General features: G+C 37.8%; 1 protein-coding gene across 2 annotated transcripts in view; it reads left to right on the plus strand.

Moving 5' to 3' along the window:
• The window catches only part of ABCA12 (ATP binding cassette subfamily A member 12), a 180,935-nt gene that overhangs the window by 9,199 nt on the left and 144,042 nt on the right, over positions 1-27,694 (plus strand). For both annotated transcript variants that reach the window (XM_079710645.1, XM_079710646.1), the window contains exon 2: positions 3,327-3,420. In XM_079710645.1, coding sequence (XP_079566771.1) covers positions 3,327-3,420 — 94 coding nt within the window. The remainder of the gene's footprint in view (positions 1-3,326; positions 3,421-27,694) is intronic.

A 27,694-nucleotide genomic window follows, 5' to 3' on the forward strand; every position in this document is an offset into this window, starting at 1 on the left:
CAGAAAGGGGGAAGTGAAGAGAAAGCGAACAGAAGGGAACATCTCAATAGCAAATAAACTCTGGAGAAATAAAAAGAGACAAATGCCACGGCCCACTAAGGAATTGTAAATTACTCAGTGTGCATATGCCCTTAGATGTCAAGAATGCAGGGAGTATGGAATGCAAGTGAGGTATAGAGGCATGTGTGAGATAATTAAAATATTAGCAAAAATATGAAACTCTTAAAAACTATTTTTCCCAAAGTTTTCAGGTAGCCCCAATGTCTGTATATGTAAAATCAACATTTTAGCCTTTTCTCCAAACAAACAAAAAAAGTCATGGCTCATCGGTTTAATATTTGGATCCTTGACATTGCATTTGCTTCTAGGTTGTTTATGATAATATTTAGAATGGTGTTGAGAGCAATCCTGCTGCTATGAAAATTTAAATTTTATTTCTTGCTTTTGTGGTTAACTTGTCAACCTTAATGTTCCTGAGATCACAGTGTGGAGGGCTTTGGATTTATTATCCTTCTAAAGTGCTGTATGCAGAAATGTTCTCCAAACCTCTCTGACCTAAAATCCTGGGGGAAATCTTGTGATAATAGATTTTTTATGGGCTTGTGGTGGATTTTACCTAAAACAGGGTGCCTTAAACTACTCTGATACTGCATTTTTGTTTGGGTCTAAATCATGTCTAAAATTAATTTCAAAATTACCAAAACATCCGCATGAAACCATAAAATTATATCAACCAAAAGATAACAAAGATATCCCATGACATATGTTCTTTATTTGAATGCAAATGTACATTTGTGTTGGTGTAACTGATCTCGGTTGCTCACTGAATTCTCATGAGGTTGCTATGGAAAATGAATAGATGTTCCTAAACGTAGCTTTGGGGCACTGAACCTACTCAGATGAGTACATTTTTAAAAGGATAACTATGGCTTCAAATATAAAACCAATAAATCCACAAACATTATATATTTTTAACCTTAATTCCTTATAGTCTACATTTCAAATGAGTCACATAGAATAAAAATTGTACATTGTATGTAGGATCTTCAAAGAATAGACTCTAATTTTCAAATATATCAGAGATAGGCTAGATTAATAACACATCTTATATTTTCATAACACGCATGTTTTTCCAATACACTTTCTGTAGTACTTTCATATTTCGTATTCCTCGGAGCAGCATGATTTTTTTTTAATGCTATCTTAAGTATCTTGGTGTTCACATCCTTGTCCCCTGCTCTGCTTTCCAACTGGGTATGTAACTTTGGATAAGTTATGCTAACCCTCTGCAACCCAGAGAATAAAAAAGGGAGTTGGATCAGATCAAGGCTTCTTAGCCTCTTTTGTGCTATGGATGTCTTTGACAGCCTGGTGAAGCCTATGGCCCTTCTAAGAATAATGTTCTTAAATCAGTGAAAAAAATACAATTACAAATAAACACTATTATATTGAAATTCAGTTATTAAGGTATCAAAAAGCAAGTTTATGATACGGTAGTGCATGTTCATTCTATCATTAAATAAATAAATAAAGGTGAATCCATGACTGCTATAATTTTAATGCTGTGATGAGTATAAACAGCACTTTGAAGTATCTGCAACAACACTAATATGATTTGAAAATATCTGTGGTTTCTAGTGGTGACAAAGTCACAGGTACTTCTAATAACATTGTGGTTCCTAGCCTATATTCATCATTAATGGAAATACTAAAGAGTCATAAGCTGGAGAAAATAAAAATGTGATCTTTTTTTCCTGTCCAAGTTTAGAAATGCCCAGAATTCTGTGCATTAGATGATCTCAAAGGAAATTTCCAACAAAAATATTCCAAGACTGTAAACAGTCCTGCTAGTTAGGTAGGGTGGTGTGCATTTAGAATTCCTCTATTCCATGTGTGGACCATGGACAGAAGCATCAGCATCACCTACCTGGAGCTTGTTAGAAAGAGATACAATACCTCCGGCCAGCCACAGATCTGCTGAATCTGAATCTATGTGTTTACAGGATCCTTAGGTGATTTGGTATGCACATTAATGCTTGAGAAGTGCTTCTATAGATTAGGCTGTTGAGCCTGTCTGGGAGCTTTTAAGCTCTGGTTAAACTGAGTACCTTAGGATTCCCCAGCTCGACAGTCAACTTCCTCCATTTTCTAAAACTTGCCCTTAAACCCAAAGTTCTAAGAATTTGGTGACAGATCTGCCAGCAAGGAGATCAGTGCTGATAGAGACACATGGAGATTTTCATGGAAAATTAAGGTTGGGAGTTACTTAAGGATCAATAGTTGAATGGGTCTAGATTGTTTTGGAGAACTGAAGAGCCCCAGGCAGTAGTTTGAGATTTAGCAGAAGCAAATCTCTGAAAAATGGGGGAAGAATGAGAACAAGTCTGACTGCATAATCAGATAGAAACATAGTTTAACCATAGGCACAGTTAATGTTCCTGTGAATACATGTTTTTCACTGCTATGGAACCAATTTTATTGGTATGTAAAATATGAAGCAGATAGTGTCTTATGAACTGCATCATGTTTACATGGGGAGGAAAGCCACTCCTGAGTGTCTTACAGTGAAATTTTCTAATAGAAATTTCAATGTAATATACATTTATTGAACCTCTATTCTATACCAGTGGAAATTCAGGGATGAATTAGACACTGTTCTTGCCATAAAAGAATTACCAGTTCATTTCATGAGCCAGGCCAAAGAAAAGATATATTGATAAAAACAGTATAAGTTCTATAATAGAAGCAGACACAAGATACTATTTATAGTGGTTTGGAGGGGGTTGCATAGAACTTTAAGTTTCTGTTTACTCTTTTACTTGTTGACTCAACCATTCATTCATTCATTTGTTCAACAATGTTTATTGAGCCATCAGCCAATGTCACACACTAATCTTTATGCCTGAGCATAGAATGCTAATATTGGAAGTGGTAAGATACACCTTGGTCGAAATTAGGTTGGGTTTTATATGCCCTGTTTATTAGTATGTTGAGCCTTATCCAACAAACAACTGGGAAGCTCTAAAAGATTTTCAAGTTAGGAAGTTCCTGATCATACTTGAATTTGAAGAGCATCATTCTTGGGACAGTCATGAAAGGTGACTGGACAGGGGGCTTCAGAAGGTTATTTTAAGTTTTTAAACCTGGAAAAATCCTTGTGTTTATTTCAGGGTTTCTTGCATTTTTAAAACTCTCTCATTTCTTATTAATAATATTTTCAGGCAAATATCTGGCTTGTGTTGGAATTTTATAGTATAATGTACTTCTTGTCAGGTGTTTTGGTTTAGCAATATAATTAACATTTTTTTTCTATCATTACTTTGCAGCTTTGGACACTTGTCTTGATTTTATGGCCAGTTACTATTTTCTTAATTTTGGCTATTACCCGGACCAAATTTCCTCCAAAACCGAAGCCAACTTGTAAGTAAATGAGATTTGTTTATTTCCCTAACTTTTGGATTCTAGTTAAAGTTTATTTTGCTACCACTTTAGTGTTTTATTGTAAAATTTATTTTTCTGAGTAGTGTTCCCACTTGGAAGTGTTTGTATAAATGCTTAGTATGTCTTTTCCCCAGTCTTTTAAATCAGTAAGAAGTTGAGCCTGTAATAATCTAGAAAAATATAAAGTATGTAGGAGCAAGAATATATTTTAATCTTTAACTATAAAATTTTAACTCATTTATTGTTCATCTCATAAATCCCACCATAGTGTGTACACCACAAGCAAACAGCCATCTCAAACTTAGATCATCCTTTTCTTTTGTATCATAGAAGAAACCATAGAGTGGAATTTGATCAACTGAACAAATGAAATCCAGAGTACTATGAAAATCTCATCTTTCTTCAGGGCTAATATTTGAATGGTGCAATGTATCAAAACATTTAGTTTAAAAGAAGATTATTTTCCAATTAGTGTTGTTTCAGTTACATTTAGTCATTACCAAGTTATAAAATGGGCACAATGCCCAACTCAGTTCATGATTTCTTTTGGATCCAGGATGGAAATGCAGAAGAGACTCAGAAAAGTCTTCAAAACTGAGCAGGATGAGCCTTTTAACCCCAATGATTTGACCAGTGTTGTTTTTGCTTTTGTTTTTAAACTTCGGAGTCAGTTTTCTTAGGAGAGGAGTAAAGTCAGGTCAGGTGTTTCATGTTTCACAAAGCAGCCATCTCCTAAAAAGCTTCCTATAAATCAGATTTCTGAAAAAGCAAATTGTATTTCAGATAAATTATGGTAATCCACCAAATAAAAGAACACTATGCCGAATTATTTGTAAAGAGAATAATGAGCTAGTGACTTTTTAAAGTAAGCACAGTGCTTTTCAATCACCCAGTCCTAAGAAGTAAGATGAGAGCCATGGTGGAATCTACTTGAATTATACACAATATGATAATTCAAAAGAAAGTATCAACTCAGTTAGTGTGAAGCATTTAAACTCTTGGTGCTAGAACAAATAATTCCTTACATTTGAATTGCACCTTATCATTTCTAAAGGACTTTTGCACAAGTGATTATGTAGAGTTATTGATGAGATTTTATTAGGTTGTTTATAAAAACAGCATAATTTTGTTCTCTTCATATTGTGTGTATATTAGTTCTTTATAACAGATTAATTCCATTGTATACTGTTAGAATTTATGTATTTTTGTATATCTTAAGTAACATGGGCTTCAGAAATAATGCATTCAGCACATAAGGACAAATACTCTTTGAACTACTCTAGTTAAAGATGCTAATTATCAATTTGCTAGCGGTAGTAATAAGAGTTTGTTAGCTCCTTTCAACAACTTATTTTCACCAATTTCTTGTTCTTAAGGATTTTTCAATTATATAAAGTTCCTTTTCTAAAACTTCTAAGAGAAAAATATAAGGTGTGTGAGTGAGTAGTCTTAAACCAATTGATATTACCCTATAGGATTTAGAGATTCATGGGGAAAATCATGGAAAGCTCTTATACTCCCACTAAATTATAAAGAAAAACTTGGAAAAACCATGTGACAAGTGCTTCACAGACCAATAAAAGGCTCTGCAAAACACACTATCCAAAAGGAAATGAATAACCGTTTTTTACTGTGAACCTATTATCATACTCTAGTAATAATTAGCTTAGAAGCAATTATGTTTGTGGGTAGGAGGGAACAAAATTATAGAAAAGTTCAAACATTAAAAGTATTTTTGCTAGTCTCTCAGACCATATAAGACTCAGTCTAGAAAATAGTTTATTGGTTTGTTATTAGAACTGAAAGGGACCCTCTCACTTTACAGATGAGAACACTGGGACCGAAGGAGATTTTAATTTGCCAAAATTCAATCATGTGGGATAAGAGAGAAAGGTATTGGAAACCACCTTTACTTATTCTTTGTCCATGAGATTTGTGTCATATCTTACCCTCTTACACATAGAGCCAAATACAAAGTATGTCCAAGATTTTAACTCATCCTATAATCAGTAGAGTATAAAATGTAATTTTATAATTGGAGGTACTATTCTGTAGAGTAATGTAGAGAATCTAAAACTAGTATAGATGCAGTTACCTTTTTTTTCTTTCTTGTGGTAGAGAGAGAATAAGTTCAAAATGATAGTTTGGATTTAGGTTTTTTAATTCTGTTTTTTTAGATTGTTGTTTTTCTTTGTTTCTCACATCTGTTATACTCGAAGATTAAAATGAGCTGATAATAATCATGATAAATATTTCTTGATCTCATACTATGTAATGGCTGTGTTCCTCATTTCACAGTCAAGAAAACCAAGGCACAGAGAGGTTAAGTAACTCACTCAAGATTGCACAGTTAATAAGTGGTGGTGTCAGTATTTGAACCCGGACAGTCTGGCTCCAGAATCTGGTTTTAAGCTTATAGGCTCACATTTCTTACATCCAGTAGTCAGTACTAATTTTTCATGTTTCATTTTTTAGGTTTTACAAAAGTAGACTAAAAATTAGAAATTAGGAATATAATCTCCTTCCCTGTCTCTATCATGAAATAAAAAAATATGGGGAAGAAGTGGATTCTGATGTATGTATCAGACTTATCCTAAATATTAGTTTTTAATGCGGAATGCTGCCCCTGTTTGACAAATACTACATGCATCATTGTAGTTCTAGTATCACAGAAATCAGATCCTGCTTAACAGAGTAAAAATCCTTTTTGGGCTTCAGTGACTTCTTCAGTACTAGTTGGGCAATAGAGAAATGAAGATGAAACTCCAGACTACACCCCAGCTGAAACTCAGCTATGGTGAGAATGGGAGTTGTCATCCCGTGGGCACATTCTGCTCCCAGTTAGCCAGGCAGGTATGTAGGACTGGTAAATCATTCCAAACAAATATTGTCAGCAACTCAAAGGACTCCCTCCATAGTCCTTCTGTTGGGCCCTGGAGAAGACTGGATTTTTGGTGAGTAAGGAAGCTGCTGCAGTCCCTGCCATGGTGAGCACCAGTCTGAGGCAAAATGCTTACTTTTGGCATCATCTGCCTTCATTTACTCCCTTTTGTGTTGCCACCAACAGCTTAGGTTAACTTGCCCCTGCAAATAATAAGTCCCAGGTAAAGAAAGCTTTCCAAAGGCTGGCAGACGGGCCCAGATACTTCTTGTTCACACGGAGAAGAAATGGGCCTACGCGCCAAGTCTGAAATAGTTCCAACCGCTTGTAATCTCTACAGGCAGTGGCTTGTCAAGAGGCAAGCTTTAAAAGCCAAAATATTATGCTTAGGAGCAAAAGCAAACAAAACCAAACCAAACTCCCAAATCACACGGAGGCTAAGCCAAGCTATAATGTGCAGTGAGTTGCTTCTGTCTCCTTTTAACACATACATACCCATGAAAGTGCAGGCAAACAGTTCCTCAGTGATGATTACTTTACAAGACCCACCCATAATGAAATAAGTGGACTCCCAAAAATGTAGTATTGCCAAAAAGAAGTCACATTTTTATGAAGTTAATGAAAAACAGTGTTTTTTAAGTGGTTGAAAATATCACTAAAAACAATGAAGATTATACTGTACATATATGATCATGTGCTGAATTAAACTCCAGCTGTACAAATATGATCATGTGCTGAATTAAACTCCAACTGTCTTGAGGCTGTCACTTTCTAATACCCCTGCCCCCTCAGAAAATAAGAAATTCAGCCAATCTCACAGCTGAAAACAGGGACTGTTGGAAGGCAAGGGAAACTGCTAACTGAATGATATCCAAATTTGTGTTATCACAGGGTTAAACTGAATTCCACCCATCCACATGTGACTCAGCAGCTTTGGTAAATCCAAGGTCATCATTCCTAAGACACCTTTCGGCTTCCAAAGCATACATTTTGTCTTCATGGATGCAATAAACATAATAATAGTAGTAAACATTTATTGACAACTTGACCATCGGCAGGCACTGTGCTAAGTACTTTGCATATATTTCCTGGGTTAAGACTTACATCATCTCTTTGAACTATGTAATATGATTATTCATATTTTAAAGGTAACAAAACTGAGGCATAGAAATGTTAAGTAATTTACTAACGTTCACATAATTACTATGTCCTTGAGCCTGGATTTTAACCACAGTTCCCTCCCCTCCCCCAACCCATACAGTGAGTTTTTCCAGGTCACAAATGCCAACAATGGCAATCCTAAGGCTCATTTGAGTTTACAACCTCTCCATTTTCTTCCTCATACCACCCGTTAGTACTGTCAGAGGTCGAAGATGGTTGTAAAAGTGAACTCAGTTGGTTTTTCTATTTGTCAGCAGCTCTAGGAAAAAATGTGAGAAGAAGGATTGAAATTATTGATTAATTGGTGGCTTGTGGGATCCATGGGTGTTGTTATACCTACGGTATCTGAATTGTTAGTGGGAAAGAGCCTATGAGGCCTCTCACTGGTGAAGGCTTTGAAAGCCAGAGGAGTGAGGTTTTTTTCTGGCCCTGCTCTTGCTCTGACTTTTTGTGTGGTGTGTTTTTATGAAAGTGAAGGCAAGTGCACAAGGATAGAATTCCGGGGTGTACCATGCTCTCCAGAACACTCATGATTTAATAGTATTAGTTGAGGGACCCATGGTAAATAATATGCTTTTGTATGTTGATTGGCTAAAATTAATGTAGGCTTTGTTCTGGGAAGATCAGAACTCATCACTCATCTTCTGCTCGGGATTGCCCCATCCGATTTCTCCATTCTCAGGTGTACCAGCAACACTAGGTAATCTCTCAGGTTAGAGACATCTGAGTCATCTTGACTCCTCCCTTTGCTTCACCTCTATCCTTCAAAGCAGAATCCATCTTGTGAAATGCATCCTGGAGTTATCCCTTCCCTTCCATACTTCCTGCCACCCTTTGGTTCAAGATCTCAGTTTCATGCCTGGATTTCTTCAAAAGGTGTTTTTTTTTTTTTGTTTGTCTATTTGTTTTTTATTTGTCTTTTTTTTTTGGTTTCTGGAAGCCCTGCCTCTAACTCTTCCCACATTTTATCATGAAATAATCCCCTAAAACACTCTTTGGGTCAATCAGATTTCAACTCCTCTTTGCCTCACTTTCAGGACCTTCGTAATTAGGATTCATCCAACTTTCTGTTCTGAAGTATGATGCCTGTGCCTTAAAGAAACTGTTTCTGAAAGTCTTCCACACATCCCATGCTCATGGCTCCCCCCGACCATTGTCTATTAAAAGACAAGCTTACCCTTTCGCCTTCCCTGGTCATTCAAACTCCAATTATTTCTCCTTTATATCTTTCTTGTGGATATATTGGCTAATAATGCGTGGTCTTTGACCGCTTTATGCTTTAATCTGGACTCAGTCATTGGACAGATAGCACATTAATAGCAGAAATCACATCATAACATCACACTCTTATCACACTTTTGTCAGATACAGTGTAATTCCTAACATAGGGAACAAAATAGTAGTGCTATGTGTTGGTCAGAATTTGATACAGTTTGAAAAATTGATATGGATGATTGGATTACAAAATTCATCCAGAGATGGATAATAAAAAAATCAGGTGTAAGTGAGGTGGGTGAAGGACAACAAGTTAGCTTGTTTAGGGTTTGATTTTTACTTCTCTGACCCAGGTAAACATGACTGTGCTATCAAAAATGTCTATAATAGTAATATTAGGAAAAGAAAATGGATATAAATCTCCCTCACTCCTCCCCAGGTAGATTTACCTGGAAATTTCCCTCACAAATTAATAAATTCTTGTGAACACATATGAATGATTTTTGTGTGGGAGAGATTTACAGTCTGCTTCTTGTTTAAGTTCCAGAAAATGTTGGAACAGCTTTTTTTTTTTTAACATCTTTATTGGAGTATAATTGCTCTACAATGTTGTGTTAGCTTCTGCTGTATAACAAAGTGAATCAGCCATATGTATTCATATATCCCCATATCCCCTCTTGCTTGTGTCTCCCTCCCACCCTCCGTATCCCACCCCTCTAGGTGGTCACAAAGCACTGAGCTGATCTTCCCGTGCGATGCACTACCAAATATAAAATAGATAGCTAGTGGGAATCAGTTGCATTTCATGGAACAGCTTTTGAATTTCAAAGCCAGAGTCCCATCATTTACTTCTTCCATCAGTAAATCAGTAGTTAACTGTTTTGGGGAACATTACTGACCCTTTAGATGATAACACAGAGGTAAATTCTGTAAAACTCATAGAAGCTGAGGACTGGGATTAGATTGTGATTGCCTGCTCTAGCACTCCGGGCAGACTTGAATGGAGCAGGAGGAAAGGGGACGTGAATACGGCCCCGCTACACTTGTGCACAGGGACGGCCACAGTTCCTGCTGGTAGTTGCCCATCTCCCTGACTTGGAATTCTGCCATTCTCTCACGCAGTGCAGATGGGCACACCCTAATGCCACATAACCTGACAAAAGGATTTCTCAACTAATTCCCTCTTAGGCTTAGTGCACAGAGTTGCATCAGAGAATGGGAAATACCTTGAAGTACAATAACACTTAATTTTACAAGCAGAAAGATAACGTGTAAAGAATAGCTGTTGATTGCACAGTGGAGGATTTTGTTCTTCTGCTCATTTTACTTCATCCCTACTTTTGATGATCTACCTTACAAGCTTCCCAGAGGTGACTGCCTCACTGAAAGTGGCTCTGGGAGTCACATGCCTTCTCTTTTTTTACTCCTTTTCCCTTTTCTTCCCTTTATAAAGAGCAGAGGAATTCCTGTTACTGTCAGATAGGAACCTCTAATATCCAAGCCTGTCTGATAAATACAGATAAATAAATGATTGCTTATAAAATTCTCACAAGTATAGTAATGTCACTTGCTGAGGTGCCACTATCAGTTGATGTTTCCAGTATACCCTTGGAGCTAAGAGGCTGATTTCACAAAGTAATTTCAGCCAATTCCTTTTCACTTGTCAGAGAACATAGAGCCCACACACAGGCTCACAGGTGAGCGTCTGGCTTCATGGTTGGCTGTGTGTTTTCCTGAGTGACTGTTTTATTAAACCTTCCTCTAAGCATCACCCAGGAAAGCTGGCCTACCAGACCTTAGTCATTTTATGCTACTCTCGCTATTCAAGTTTTCTCATTCTCTTTGATTAGGTCATATCATGTCCTTTGCTTAGATAAATGAACCAGTGTATTTTTAGAGTGAAAGTAGCTCTCATGGAAGAAATGCCACAGCATACAATAATGGCTTGTCTCAGGTCAGTTAGAATTTCATTGTGGGTTAGAATTAGAATGACCTATAGTATTTTCACATTAAAAAATAAAATCTTTGTTTTGGTTATATATTTATGTATTTATGCTTATATATAAAATCATTACTATCGTGAGAGGCAATGTAGGGGCTTAGAGCACAGACTAGAGATGCAAACTGCCTGTATTCAAACATAAGCCTAGGATAAAACTCTTGGATTCTTGGAGCCTCATTTTCCATATCTGTATATTGAAGTTAATAATAGCACCTACCCCATAGAGTTGTGAGAATTAAATGAATTAATACTTGTTAAATACTTAGAAAAGTACCTGGCACATAATAAGAGCTACTTTAGTGTTGGATATTATTTTTTATATTATATATGATATAATAATACATATAGAGTGTAATATCAATAATTGAGTATCATTGGAATCATCTAGGCTCTCATTATTTGACTGATAAGAAAACAGGCTCAGAAAATTTAAGACACTTGATTAAGGTTTCACATTTATTCTTGCCATTGTCACATATTTAAAAGGTATCTCATGTCTGTGCTGATCAAGAACGTCATGAAGACTCAGAGCAATCAAGTCTATAACAGACTATACATCAGGAACTAAAATAAGTACGCAGTGCAATAAATTCCCCAGCGGAGGTAGGACCAAGAGCAGAAGCAGCAGAAAAGATGGAATCCAAACAGTTTTACCTGGAATCAAGGCTAGGTCCACGGGGAGGCAGATACAAGGCAAAATTTGAGGGGTTAACAGAAACTCAGTAATCAAGATCAATCATATTTCAGTACAATATTCTAAAATATAAAAATTAATTTAAAAATTCTATATACAAAATACCAAAATTTTAAATCAAGTCAAGATCAGTATTACTGCCTTTTCTTTTGCCTTGGGCTCCAGTGTGGCTCATATAGCACTACCTGGGATATCAGGAAAGGTTTCACAAGGAAGTTATGTGTCTTAACATGATTCTTATAGAATGAGTAGGAGTTTATCAGCTAGACAACTAGTGTCTTTGCATTCCTAACAGAGAGCAATCAACATGAGTGAGGACATAGGACATGAAAGAGTTAGATGTGCCAGGAATTTGGAGTTTGCTTTGTCTGAAAAAGGAGAATGTTTATTGTGAGTGTTGGGAGATGAGGCTATTTGGTCAGTAGCAAAAGTATTGGACTTTATTTGGAAGAGGATGAGAAGACATTGGAACTTTTGAGTAAATTAATTTTGTTTTAAAATATTTATCTCTTTTTCTGACCATAGAAACACATGCTCATTTTTTAAAAATTAAGTAATTTAATACAAGTATTCATGTTGCAAAAAGGAGAAGTCTCCTTGCCTTCTAAAGTAAAATAAGTAACATAATCTTGCCTTCTAAAGATAACCATCGTTAACATTTCAGTGTACATTTTCTCAGACTTTTTTCTCTGCATATAACACACACACACACACTTACACACAACTAAAATTCGAACATCGGGATCAGATAACATTTTATAAAGAGTTCCTACAGCAGAATGAAAGAGGGTTTAGTAGGAACTGGTGACTGGGTTGGGCACAGAGTTCTGGTTTTAAGACTCGCACTTCAGTTTTCATTTTCACGATCTCTTGATTACCCTGGAAATGCTAGGGGGCTAAAATGTCTGTAGACTTTTCTATCACAGATGGTGATTTCCCCAGAATTTTTTTAACATTGCCTCCTTCAATTCTTCATTTTCTTTCCAGATTTTCAAATCCAGATTTCTTTAAAGAATAATTACTCTTTATAATATGGAGGTCTTCCATGCACAACTAGCTATAACCCTCTAATTTCATACTGTCCAAATGAGATTAACACAGTTTAGGACAAATCTGGGAGTGGAATTGCAGCTAACTAAAGAGAAAGTAATACAGGAATCACAATATTAACAGTGTTTTTCCTCATCTTTTCTCTATCTTCATGTTTTACAAACAGATACACTTAACCACTCTACCTTAATCAAAATCATCTAAATACACCTGTTGAAATACATAGATTCCAGGGTTTTACTGTAGGCTCTCTTTTTTTTTTAACATCTTTATTGGAGTATAATTGCTTTACAATAGTGTGTTAGTTTCTGCTTTATAACAAAGTGAATCAGCTATACATATACATATATCCCCATATCTCCCTCCCTCCCACCCTCCCTATCCCACCCCTCTAGGTGGCCACAAAGCACCGAGCTGATCTCCCTGTGCTATGCGGCTGCTTCCCACTAGTACTGTAGGCTTTCTGAATTGTCACCTGGTGATGGTGATGGAGAGGGTGGTGATGAGATGCTGAGGTGATGAGGTGCTAAGGGTAGTGAGTGGGGTGGAGTTTAAAGAACTCCTTAGATGATTCTTAGCGCAACCTAATGTTTGAGAGCTATCTTTTTCTTTCTTTTTAATTATTTTCTTATTTTAAGTCCGTTGCATTTTCTACTAGCTCCCTACTATTGAAGAATGAATTTAATTCTTTGAGTAATTTCATGGAAGAATTTGCTTTCACCCCGTTACCTTGCAGCCATTGCCAGCATTCTCTGCCTCATTTTAGCACTGAATCTTTTGCTGTAATCCTAAGGATGTCCGAAGGTTCACCATTTTTCATGTCTTATGTTGAAGACAACATTTTCAGGACAGTTGAGGAGAATGCCTTCTCTCATAGAGTACCATCAGATTGGTGACTAAGGAAAGAAGTGTTCATAATTCCCTGAATTTTTCTGCACAGATGTTTCTCCAAGATGATTTCATGGTTAAGTTACATGGCCTGGGGGACCCAGTTCCACTGAAACAAGTGTTTCACACTCTAACATTGCATCACTGTGCTGCTAGTTTCGTAAATATTAGGAGAATGAGAAAATGTCCAAAAAATCGCTTCATTGTTTTGAAATTGCTGCCCTCTGTGGAGATGATACAAAGATGCTTCTGGAGATTCATATTCTACAAGACATGCCTAGAGCTGTAACAAATAGGCCTGCTCTCTGCCCTTAAGATGCTTACAATCTAATTGTGGGGGGAAGAAACACACACATAAAAATTTACATGCCATAATAGATGAAAAAATATAACTAAAGTAAAAGTGTTAGATATAGCTCTTGGCACAGTGCTTTGCACATATCAGAAGCTCAAACATTTATTGCTTATTTAATAGCGACATGTAATAATATAAGTACTTAGGAAAATAAGTAGTATTAAATAAGCAGCATTGGTGACAAGAACTACTGGAATTTTTAAAAAGGAAGAGATTGCTATGAATTAGCATAGTCAAGAATTACCCCAGTACTTGAGCTTGGAAGGAAAAAAGATTAATATGATGCCTATGCAACAAGAAGATATGTACCCTTCAAGAGTTAGAAAGGTCAGGATTAAAAACTGGGTGAGGATAGGTAGATTGGTTTGGCCAAAGTCGAGTGTGCTAAAGAGAAGAGGAGATCAAGTTGGGTGGGGTTTGATCATGTAGGGTTTTTAATACTAGACCTAGATGTTTGGATTTTCTCCTATAGTAATAGAAGCATTGTAAGGAGGTATTTAATTTTTCTTTTTCTGATATGGAAAGTAAACTAAAGGAAGTTTGAAAGATTTTCTTCCATAATTGTTTATCTTCATCCAGGTGTTTCTATCACAGGCTATATTAGTTATCTATGGCTCTATAACAAATTGCCAAAACTTAGTGGCAACAACAGTAAACATTTATTATCTTCCAGTTCCTATGGGTCAGAAATTTGATAGTGGCTTAAATGTGAGTTTTAGCTTCGAGTCTGTTATGAGATTGCAATCAAGGATTTTGGCTAGGGTTGCCTTCATATGACACCTTGACTAGGGCCGGAATATCTGTTTTCAAGGTGGATTGCTTATATGACTAATGAGTTGGTACCAACTATTGGTGAGGACCCTCAGCTTCTTTCTGTAGGTTGCTTCAGTGTCCTCATGACCTGGCAGCTGCTTCGCCAGACCAAGCAATACAAGAGACAGTCAGATGGAAGTTATCCTTTTTATCACCTACCCTCGGAAGCCTCGGAGCATCATTTCTACCATGTTCTATTCATTAGAAATAAATCACTAAGCCTGACACATATTAAAGGGCAAGGGAATTAAGCTCTGCCCCTCAAAGGAAAAAGTGTCAAAGATTCTGTGGACACATTTTAAAACCATCACATGGACTAACAAGAGCCAGTGATGCAATAATAGTGTACATGAAACATGCTTGAAATATCCAGCCCCATCACAACAGAGTCCTTATCTGCTTGAGGCCATACTGCATTCCTTGCACCTGGCACAGGTGCTTGCACATGGAAGCATCATTAAATATTTTTTGAAGTATTGCTATTTTGTAGATGAAGATATTTATTTTCAGAGATTTTAGTGACAGATCTCACTAAGTAAGTGTTGAAGCCAAGATTTAATTTGGTCTTACTACCCAAATTCTCTTTGTACTCACCATGCTGTCAGACAGAATCACTCATCTCTATTAGAAATGCTCACTTGCTATTGGCATAGCTAACAGAACCACTCTCTGGAATATTGCCTGGCATTTAGTAGTCACTCAAGAAATATTTGTTAAACAAATGAACAAATTTAGTGCAACAATACATGAAGACTTGAGATATGAAGAAATCTGTTCAGATTTACTGACAAGTCAATGGAAAACTGGGGAATACAGACCAGAATGCTTGCTTCTTTCACAGGTTATTATTTTATCATATTCATTGAAAGGACATCGTGTTTAATGTATAGAAGTTAGATACAAAAAATATAGGAGATGTGGAGCTCCTGTGATTTGAGAAGTTTATGATATGATGACTCTACATAGGATTCTATGTGGAATGAACTTTGTATCATTGTGCCATTGTTTTTTTAAATTAATTAATTAATAATTGCTTTACAATGTTGTGTTAGTTTCTGCTGTACAACGAAGCGAATCAACTATATGTATACATATCCCCTCCCTCTTAGACCTCCCTCCCACCCCCCACCCACCATTCCACCTGCTGTATAGCACAGGGAGCTCAGCTTGGTGCTCTGTGTGCCATTGTTTTGGATACAGTCTTTTTAAGAGTGGGAGTGGATTAGAGGGGAGAACTAAGTGTGGTTCAACTGGAATTCCTCTCATATGAATAGCATTATGCTTTGATATTTAACCCACAGACAAAGGGAAACAAATGAATTCGAGAACAGCATGACATACCTAAGCTGTCACACACCTCTCCACACAACTCTAACACTGTTTACTCTGGCAAAATTTTGTACCAAAATTGAACCTAATCTGCACTGAAAAACTTCATCCACCTCCACTGAATCCTGTTAGCTTTAATTAGCTGTTTATAAGATTGCATGCTAAGCAGAGCTCTGGAAACCAGAAAAAACAAAAACAAACAAACATAAACAAAAAACAAACACACAGAACTTTGTTACATAGATTACATTCCTTTCAGCAGCATGCCAAGGGCTGAAATTTAAGGTCTTTATTTTGTTGAATCATCTTTAGTTTTATGCAGGAATTTAGCATTAAATATATAACCTGGAGGGTAAATATAGGGACCAGTGAATTTCATAGGCAGGCTTAGTCTTGGGGTTATTTTGAACTCTGTGTTAGCATTAGGTAATGTAACCAAACCTTCAGAACAATAAGCAGTCAGGTTTTCTGCAGTGTTAATGCAAAGAGTATCAAGTTTAAGCTCAAATTAAACCTAAAGCAAATGAACAAGGGTGGATTTAGGTTAATCTCAAACATTAGGAGGTTACTTAAGGTATTAGAGCCATGGTTCTGGTGCCTACTTTTGTTACATAGGTTTCTAGACATCTAGCTGTGCACAACCCTTGAACACTCAGCTATTTATTAAACAAAGCCTCATTTATTATAATGCTATGTGGAATCTAAAGGAGAACATGGGATTTTTTTGTGTGTGTGTGTGGTACGTGGGCCTCTCACTGCTGTGGCCTCTCCCGTCGCGGAGCACAGGCCCCGGACGTGCAGGCTCAGTGGCCATGGCTCACAGGCCCAGCTGCTCCGCGGCATGCAGGATCCTCCCGGACCGGGGCACGAACCCGTGTCCCCTGCATCAGCAGGCGGACTCTCAACCACTGCGCCACCAGGGAAGCCCGAACATGGGATTTTTAGATAAAAACATCAATAATCAAGTTGTGGGGACCATACCTAACCCTAAAACCCATAATCTGTTGCATTATCAATTTTGATGGCAGGAATGAAAAAGCACAAATGCATTAAGATTTGTTAAAAATTACAATCTTTGCAGGGTGGAGAACTTAGCAAAGCTTAATATTGTAATTAGGACTTAAACTGCATCCTGAGGAAGACAAATAGGATAGTTGGATTTGCATGGAAAGAATGGGAAGTTTTTCAAGGGAAGGAAGACAAGAACTAAGTTCATGGTGGTGGGAAATATAAGATGAATGGTCTTATTTTGCCTCAGGGAAACATCCCTGAACCTCTACACTAGGTTAGTTTTCACCCCCATACCACCCTTCCTTTATCATTGTAATTTACTATGTATGTTTTTATTTGGTATTTGGATCCTGGTCTCCCTTTCCTGTGGTCTATTCCTAAGCCTGTCTTTTCCACCAAACAACAGCAATGCCTCACACATAACAGACACTCAATAGATAAATAAATGTCCCCTCCCAATTCCATTAGATTCTACTGAGAAAGGATTTTGAATGTGTAATAAAAGACCAAGGGACCCAGAGTTTCAAATACCAGAGTGACGATATTGGGATGTCTTTAACTGATATGCAATAAAGAGTGACACATGGTAATAGGAATATGGTGCTTTGTGTATTTTAATCAGATAGTGTGAGAAGACCAGATCAGAGTGAGGAAGGCTGGAGCAAGAAAAAGAACTGCACAGTTACCAAAATTATAAAAAGTGTCTAACAATTGGAGAAACAGAAATGGAGAAGAATGAATAAGTCTTAAAAATGTTGGGAAGAGAGAGTCAGTAGGATACAGTAGAGATTGGGAGAATAGAACAACAACAACTATAACAATGATTCGTTTGGGTAATATTGCCTTTAAATTCTTGTAAAAATCCTGAGAGATTCATGACTGTGATTTCTAGTTTGCAGATGAGAAAATCAAAACTCTCAGAGAGGCAAATAGAGCCTGATGACCAAACCCATGGACCTTCGTTCAGGGTGCTCAGTTCAAGTCCCAGTTTGACCTTGAGAAGTCAGTTAACTTCTCTGAGCCTGTTTCTTCATCTGTAAAATGTGGATAATCAAAGTATCTACCCCCTAGCATTTTGGGGGGAGTTAAAGTAACACATCTAATATGATAGCGTGTAATAAGATAGTTTGTGATAATATAAAGATGTCTGTAGTCTGTAGAAGTATATGGTAAGTGCTCTAGAAAACATTATTATGATTAGATGACTTGCCCATTAAACAGCTATTAAGTGGAAGAGCTTCAAACTTGAACCCAGGTCTTCTTGTGATGCATTTGTTATGCATATCATGTTGCTACTAGGAAAAAAAAATTAAGGCACAGGGATAGAGCTACGAAAATATCAGTCGTTTACTACCCACAAGAACTTACTTATTTATTACAGTCCATGCTTTAAGAATCACCGATCCGGTGTTTGAGACAAAAAAGAAATCAGTGGTTCTTATCTTAGTTCTGCTGTTCTAAATTGTCCTGAGATTTGAGAAAGGAAATAAATTGTGCTTTGGTTTCTAGACTTCTGTGCTGGATCCTATATGTGAAATTATGCCAAGAGCAATGCACTGGATAAAAATCCGCTTCATGCCAATTAGCCCTGTCATCTTCAGCGGCAACCGCTATGAATGGAACTTGTTTCTCTTTGTGAGTCTGCACTTGAGAACTGAAGGCAATAAAGATTGCTACATAAACTATTTATAGTTGTGAAGCCAAGTACATTTTAATAGAACCAACATTGTTTGAAAGAATTCTACTCCCTCCAGTAGACCCTAGATAGCAATCACGCAGGAGAGGTAAATTGATGAGAAAACTGTTTTCTGAGAGCAGAAATACTCAGAGGCTTTATGGCCTGCACGCTAGTTTGTAAAAGGGAGTCTTTGTTTTACTGTCATATCCTTGCTAGTATTTGTCTTGGTTTTCTTGAACATAGGGGTTCCTAATAGTTTTAGAGTAATAGTCACTCTTTTCCTTTTGACATGCTCTTTTCCCATTCTCAGAAGAAGGAACATGAATATCATGAAACAATAAGCAAGAAAAGATTATATAGTTTATAAGGCACCTATTTGAGCATAAGTAAGTCTTGAAAAAAACAAAAAAACTTGAGCCATAGCTAAAAACAATACAGTCAAACCAGAGTAGATGTTAATTCACTTTAATTATTCCTATCATATCTCTGGATTCCTTAATTATACAATGGAGGTCTGAAGTACCAAAACCTTCTTTGAGTGTTCTGACCAAGATTTGATCCTTTTCTTTTAAAATTTATCTAAACTCTCTCAACTCTTTCAGTGTGCATGGCTCTTAGCAGATGTTCAATAAATATTTATTGGATTGATGGATATATGAATGCTTTATGGAATGACTAGATCAGTGCATCATTGAAGTTTCCGCCAAAGCATCAAATCCCTGTTCCCTCATTTGAGAGCCACTGTGTCACATCACCAGCGTCATTTAGCACGACTGATGACAAATGCATGATCATGACTAGGAGTTAACAGGCTTTTTTCCAAGAACACCTGTCTTCATTCTCATTGCCTTTTCCCTAATGAAATACAATTTGCCTCCTCCCATTTATTAAAATTCTAGTTTGGTCTGATGGCAAATAACCCCAGACTAAGCCTCTGACAATTTCGTTTCCAAATCTTTTAGTCAACTCATGATAAATGAATCTAATCCCATTCCGTTGTAGCTATTGAAATGTAATGGTTCTCATCATGTTAGACTAACCCAATTGCAATACCTAAAGAAAGATAATTAAGAAATGTGGGTTTCTTATAATTGTTCAACAGATCTGTTACTACACTCCTTACCTTCCTCTTCTTTCGGACTGACCATTTCATAATGTGGGGAATGGATCTACACATGCTTTTAGTCACCAAGTCCTCTCAATTTTTCCTTCCAGATGTCTTTTAACAAATGTCTTCTGTCTCCATTTCCACCGTCACTGCCTTAGTTTAGATCTTTATCCTATTCCTTTGCTCTAACTGCAATAGATTTTTTTTTTTTTTTTTTTTGCTGTACGCGGGCCTCTCACTGCTGTGGCCTCTCCCGTTGTGGAGCACAGGCTCCGGACGCGCAGGCTCAGCGGCCATGGCTCACGGGCCCAGCCACTCCGCGGCATGTGGGATCTTCCCGGACCGGGGCACGAACCCGTGTCCCCGGCATCAGCAGGTGGACTCGCAACCACTGCGCCACCAGGGAAGCCCTGCAATAGCTTTTTATCTAGTTCCCATCTCCCTGACCTAGCCCCTTCGGTCAGTCTATCATTTATACTGACGCCAATTATTTTTCTAAACACGTATCTATACACGCCGCTTCCTTGCTTTATATCCTTCTGACTCAACATTACTTTCAAGTTAATATCCAGACTATCGCACGCCACCTAAGTCCTTTTATGATCACGCCCTGACCTGACTCTTCAGTGCCATCTCTGGCCATGAGCCTCTCCCCATCACTCACAGCCACGTACTTCACACTCTAGCCACTTTCAATGAACTAAAATAAATGCTGCCATAGCATCATATAAGGGGTCCAGAACATTCAATCATGTAAAATGCAGGAGCCTGTTTTGCAGGGATAATGAAATGACCTAGTGAGCCTATGCTTTACATCTGAATTCAAGTTATTGCATTATCATGGGATTTTATTGTACTCAGACTCCTCAAGGGCTTTCTTACCTTTATGCCTTTGCATATATTATCCTCTGCCTTCCCTGTCATTCTCTCGGCTAGCTCCAACTTGTCCTTCAAAACTCTTGGCAGGTACCACTTCCCTAATTAACCCCCTCCTGTCCACATTACCTTCTGCCTACAAATGGTATTAGGAGTCCAAATTTCATACTTCAATAGCATGTGCAGGGCATGACCCCATCATCATAGCAAACATTATGCCAGTTGTAATTGTTCAGACACATGCTTGTCTCTTTTCTTTTATCTTCCTGAACCCCCAACACACAACACACACACATGTGCACTTGTGTGAGCACACACAGATAAAGTTTGTATGCCCATTTCGGGTAAGAATTTTATTTTCCATATCTATATTTGCTTCTAATACCCAGCCCAGTGCCAAGCACAAAGAATACATTTGTGATCTAAATGGAACCTGAAGATCTGTAGTAAACCATTTTTGTAGTTTGTAGTAAACCATTTGAATAAATATTTGCTACTTTGTGTTTTCCAGTCTGTTAAGAATATTCTAAGGCAGTTTGGCCATTCATGGTTGTTAGGATCTTCTTGGTAGGCATTAATAATTGTCTGATAGCTTGAGATAAATGAGCACCGTGGGGTTCCTCTGCCACCACCTTGCTGGCAGTTGGTGTATTTGTAATGAAAACAAGTCTTGTGGTTTGCCATCCATAAAAACATTTATTAGGAAGCATGCACAAAAGAGGTCACACGAAACTGTTCGTGAAGCTCAATGACATCGCAGCTCTTTGTCCTTGCAGGCACTCTAACAAGGACCTTGGAGGCATGTGCAGCACTCCATTTAGTAGCAGTGGGCATTAGCCCCAGAATCATCTAGTCGGTGTCGGAGCACAGGGCTGAAAGGAAATGCTAGTCTACAGGTCTGCTGATTCTTACACCCTGTTCACGTAAAGGTGGAAGTGCATTTTCAATATTTCTAGCCAAGCCACATTAACTTGAACAGCATTCATTTCATTAATGAAAACGTACTTCTAACACCCCTTATGCTACCTAACACATTCCAAGGCTGACTGAAGTAAAAACAGGAGAAGCATTGCCTTTGCAAAATGCCACCCTGGCTCGGGTCCTCCTAGAGTTTCTCATTTAGATTTAACTATCCCAGGACTGTGTACTCCTGAGTTGGGAACTTCAAAAGTTAACTAATAGCCTCTGGATTTTAGATTTGAATTAACTTCAAAAGTTAGATAGTTGCTAGGTTAATTTTTTTTTATTAATTTATTTTATTTTTGACTGTGTTGCTGCACGTGGGCTTTCTCTAGTTGTGGCAAGCCGGGGCTACTGTTCGTTGCGGTGCATGGGCTTCTCATTGTGGTGGCTTCTCTTGTTGCGGAGCACGGGCTCTAGGTGTGTGGGCTTCAGTAGTTGTGGCACACGGGCTCAGTAGTTGTGGCGCATGGGCTTAGGTGCTCCAAGGCATGTGGGATCTTCCCGGACCAGGGCTCGAACCCCTGTCCCCTGCATTGACAGGTGGATTCTTAATCACCGCGCCACTAGGGAAGTCCTGCTAGGTTAAATTTAATGAACACACTTAACCTACTGTATCCTCATGTATGTAAAAAATATAAGCTATATAATATCAATTAACTCTTGGATCCTTTGATCAGACACAGTGGTTTCTGCCTGCCCCCTCCTAAAAATGGTGCACTATAAGTGCTGCTGACAGCAGTGGATCCTAGGCAGAAGGGTTGGTTAGCTGAACAAACACACTCCTTTCATAACTTAAATATTTCCCTTTCCTTACTCTCTCCCTGTTTTGCTGTCAGTTGTCCTGTCTTCAATCCTCGTGTTCTGGTTCTTCTGCCACCATTACTACCTTTATGTTTTCTGTTGAAATTATATAATGGTCTTTTCACTACACTTGGGGTCTGTCAGTTACATATTTCTTAATTCTCCAAGTGCCTATGTGCTTAATTTCCTTGTGGAAGCAGAATGATGCTTTGTTAAACATTTCGGCCCTTCCTCCTCCCTTCTACTTTCCCCTCCCTAGTAACTGTGCCCAGCACAGTTACTTACACATATAAAGTGCTAAAATGTCTATAGGATGAATAGCCAAAGAAGGGAGGAACTTACAGAAGGGAGAAACTTATCCTTGTGTATATAATGTTAAAATGAAGAAGACAGAATTGCTACATATAAAAACAAATTAATTTAGGCCAGGTCTTATTGAAGTAAATCCCATTATAAAAATATTTATGTATGAGGAATTAACGTTTATTGTGCCCAGGACTGTGGTAAATCTTTTACATACAACATCTCATTTAATGTTTACAATATCACTCGAGGTAGATGCTGTTGTCTCCTTTTTGTCTCTAAAGAAAAGAGGAGGTGAAATCAATTGGCCAAAGTCATGCAGTGGTGAAGCTGGAGCTAACATCATACAAATCCTTATTATAACCTGTTGCCAAACATATTTAGAAATCTTGATCTGGTTCACTTAATTTCAATTAATATTTACAACAGTGAAAGTCTAGCACATCTGAAGTATGGGGAACTCATTGTAATTGAAATTTGGATGTTAGAGCGTTAGCTTCTTCTTTAGGCACCAAACACTCTGTTGTTTATTTGTCCATTCAACTATATTTTTTGAGCTCCTACTCCAACCATCCTATCTATATATGGCATGATATAGACATAAAACCTTGCCAGTAAGGCAAATTGACCTTCATGGGGAATTGTAACTGTCATTGGGTTCCTGGGATCAAATTAGCACATTGCTCTTTATGCAGTTGGAATAATAGTTAAGAAAAGCTTCTTGCCAAGCTCCCTCTTTTGAGGGTTAAAGATTTTAATTCAGCCTTGGTAGTTGAAAACCTTTAATCTTATAGCCATTTCAGGTCAATAGAAGACTGTTTTTGACCTTAGCATTTGATTTTAAAGAATTACAGGAAGACAAATGCAACAAATTTTGTTTCAGTAATAAGACAATAAACTACTGTTGTGACTCAGATTGACATTTGATAAATAAAGGGTCATTGCATTTTATGGTGTCTGAAATAATGCTGTCTATAAGCATAAGTTGTGATTCACATGTAAGTTACATATTGATGTTTTCAGTACAGATTGAAAATATTCTTTATAAGAAAGGTAAAAGGTAGAAAGAGAAACCCCATAATGATAAACATGAAAATCATAAAAGACCAAGCCATACCAAAAATATTTCCATTTTGAAATGATGGTTTAAGGGGAAAATATACATTGCAGTTAAAGCTAAGGAATGCAGTACGGAATACCATATACCTTAGTCACTGGATTGAATACATATTATAAGCCACTTGACATGTCATGTGAACTACTGTGCCTCAGTATACCCCTATGACCTGTGGGTTTCAACTTCATTGTCCCCAAGAGAGCACCATGATGGTAAAGTATATAGGACTTCTACTTAGCATACTCTAGAGAAATAATGAAAGACAGTATAACACTTACCCAAAGGACAACTGAGTGTGACTAGTTTTTTCCTCTCTTCTTGCAAATTCTTTCTGGCTGTCCAAGGTAAAGGGACTTTGACATATAACCTCTTATGGTGCCCAAAGGCAATTAGTATTTTCAGACCATAGGACCCTCCCAGCCTTTCTCTTTGGCTCCCATGAATCATCCCAGCCCTCTCTGACACTTTTGTATTGAACACAGACCTCTCATTCTGGTGTCCTATTTAGGGACAGCCTCCTGCTCAGGAAAGTTCCCAGCCTCCATCCTCCATCAGACTTTCACTTTCCACTATTCATTGCCACAGACACCTGTTCTCTGCTAGGTGACTCTACATGATAATGACTAACAGGCAGTAATCCCTGTGGATATGTCAGATACCCAGTGTCTCAGACACCTCAGTAACATAATCCATTAATCTGGTTTAAAAGTACACATCTCTTGAGAGCCATTACTATATGGAAATGCCTCTCTCAATGCCAAGTTAGGGAAGAAGATTCAATTAGGGGTGGGGTGGGAGGGAGACCTCTATACTTCCATCAACTTTCAGATCACACAATGTAAATCATATGGAGGAAAGCGTATGGGATTTGAAAGCACAGCTGTTAGTTTAAAGTTCCAAACTTGTTTACTTACAAATGTCACTGAGCTTTCATTACCCAATCCTTAAAAGGGGAAATGATGTTTAGCGTCCATGGTTACGTGAATGAGGCTCTAATGTGATGTTATTTGTGAATGTACTTTTAAAGCTAAAGAGCATGGGAACATACTGTATAGCACAGGGAACTCTACCTAGTGTAACCAAAATGGGAGGGAAGTCCAAAAGGGAGGGGATATCTGTATGTGTATGGCTGATTCATTTTGTTGTACAGTGGAGGCTAACACAACATTGTAAAGCAACCATACTCCAATAAAAATTAATAATAAAAAAACAAGTTAGAGTTACAGATAGTTACATATATTATTATAATAGTAACTGAAAAAGACACCCTGTTGAGCCAACTCTTCAAGGAGACATAACGTGTTATATGTATTCTAAGAACTGCAGGAAGACTGGTAGTTAGTAAGGGGCCTGTGTGTGGAACACACAGACTTGGTGTTTATGCACCAGCCTCTTCCTGACTCTTCACGGCCACTGATCCTTCTTTTCCCTCAGCTCAGCTCAGCCTTAAGACTGTCAAGATGGGTGCAGTGAGGAGAAAGAAGGCAAGTGCTTGAACAAGGAATATTTACTTCCCTGGGCCTATATTCCTGTGAATTCTATGGCACAACTATAAAGTCTTATTGAAAAATATAGACAAAATGATTCATCGTAGTTGGTGGGAGAGACATCCTGTGGTTGGAAGTTAGTAGAGGGTGGAGGTCGGTAGGAGTTTTACTCAATGCTGAAGTTTGGACTTTATCCTGAAGGCAGGAAGGCTGCTCAGCAAACAAGGCATTAAAATGTTACTTAAACATATTGCGGTGAAGAGGGGTTCTCACCTTTATCTGAGGTCTACACAGCTTGTATAATACTCATAATAAGGACAATTCCAATAAGGACAAAAAATTATCCACGGGCTTTTTAACATTGGCTTTTTAAACTTCTAACATTGAAGTGTTAGAAACTTCAGGATCCTCTACTGATTTCATAGAGGATCAAAACTCCATTCTGAATCTCTTCTTCCTAAACACCCCTCTGTCCCCTGTCTCAGTGTCCCCTCTTGCATTCTCTTGGGCTTTCCTAAAGACATGTGTATTGTGTGTGTATATGTACATGTAAACAAACATATTTTCAAAATACTATATAATATATAATAAAATATACACATACACTTAAATGTATACTTTTAAACATTAGCTCTCTGATGAATTATAAAGCAAGCAGTGTGTGTCAAAGCAGCCCAGTGTTTAAAGTTCACCTTTATTTAGGGTGAAACTAAACCTAAATCCTTCCCTCCCAAATTTTTGTTTGTTTTGTCAAGAAGTGAAGGGAGGTAGACTAAAGAGAACCAATTAACATAATTTTTAACTGGAGCTTTTTGTTGTTGTTGTTGTTGTTTGCGGTATGCGGGCCTCTCACTGTGGTGGCCTCTCCTGTTGTGGAGCACAGGCTCCGGACACACAGGCTCAGCGGCCATGGCTCACGGGCCCAGCCGCTCCGCGGCATGTGGGATCTTCCCGGACCGGGGCACGAACCCGTGTCCCCTGCATCGGCAGGTGGATTCTCAACCACTGCACCACCAGGGAAGCCCTAACTGGAGCTTTTGAATACAAATATGCACAACAAAAAATTTAGGCGGGGTAATTGATATCTTCCTTTTCCTGGCCAGAAATTGCCACCATAAAACCAAACTTGGTGTAGGAAGCAAAAATTAATGCTAAGCCAAATGATTCTCAAGGTCAATAAGCTAATTCTCATTCTTCAGTTAACTAATAGTTCTAGACCAGAACTGGTCCAGAAAAGACTAAAAATAATATAGCTCTGAGGGGGAAGGAAAGAAAAGCTTGACTTAAAACTCCATTGAATGGTTACCAGGTACTTCTAATATTGTCTATATGAAACCCCAGTTATTGTAGCAAGCAGGAAAATGGAGCATTGAGTGGAATATGGCACTTAAGATACAATCCAGACTTCCCAGTGGAGCATCCCACTGGACATGGGAAGGAATGCATGTTACTTAAAGCCACTAACTGGGCTGCCTCTGGTGTGTCATTTACTCCAGCAGTGTCTTTCTTTTCTTAATTTTTCTCTTTTAAATAGCCTAGGGCAGTTGTTTCTTAGATTTATAAATACATGTTTTTAAAGCATATTGATACTTAATTAGGAATATGTCTTAGTTCTATAATAAATCCTTTTAAATTTCTGACTCTTTTAGTTACATCTTAAGGAGGAGTTTCCACTTTTTTTAATGAATTTTTAAAACCCGCACTAGAAGTTACTAATAATAGACCTCATTTTACCATAAACAATCAGGAAAAATGATGTGGGACTGAACATGCAAAACAGACCTTCCAGATACATGCAAGACAGTCCGTCCCAGTTACTATATGTAATGGGGAAGGAAGTCTCCACCTAGCAGGGCTGTTATAAGAATTAGAAACAATATATGTCACATAAAGGAATACATATTAGGAGTACAATAAATGGTAGTCATCCATTTATCCATTTATCCATTGGGGAATCCTGCCCCAATCAGTATTTTGATATTAATCCTATTGGTATATCTAACTTTTATTTCTTCACAGTTTTCTTTATTGCACCTGATTTCATAACTCCTTAAAATGTTGGCAGTCACTTGCTTGGAATTTAAAGTTTCTATCAGTTTTTTCCCAAACATTTTATTAAGTAACACAAAATAAGATCTGTGCAATGTTACCGAAAGGAGTAATTAAAAAGAGTCTAGTACATATGGGGAAATTGGTGCATGCCTAGTAGCAATAAGCAAAAACTGGAAACTCATTTTGTTGACTTGAATGATACAAACAAGAGGGGCAATGATCAGGAAAAGCTAAAGATGAATTGGAAGAAATTAACTGTTCCTTTAAGCATAGTAAATAGTGAAATCACATCAATTTTTTTTTTTTTTTTGCGGTACGCGGACCTCTCACTGTTGTGGCCTCTCCTGTTGCAGAGCACAGGCTCCGGACGTGCAGGCTCAGCGGCCATGGCTCACGGGCCCAGCCGCTCCGCGGCATGTGGGATCTTCCCGGACTGGGTCACGAACCCGTGTCCCCTGCATCGGCAGGC

The sequence above is a fragment of the Hyperoodon ampullatus genome (genome assembly GCF_949752795.1).
Source record: "Hyperoodon ampullatus genome assembly, chromosome: 8".
Classification (NCBI taxonomy): Eukaryota; Metazoa; Chordata; class Mammalia; order Artiodactyla; family Ziphiidae; genus Hyperoodon; species Hyperoodon ampullatus.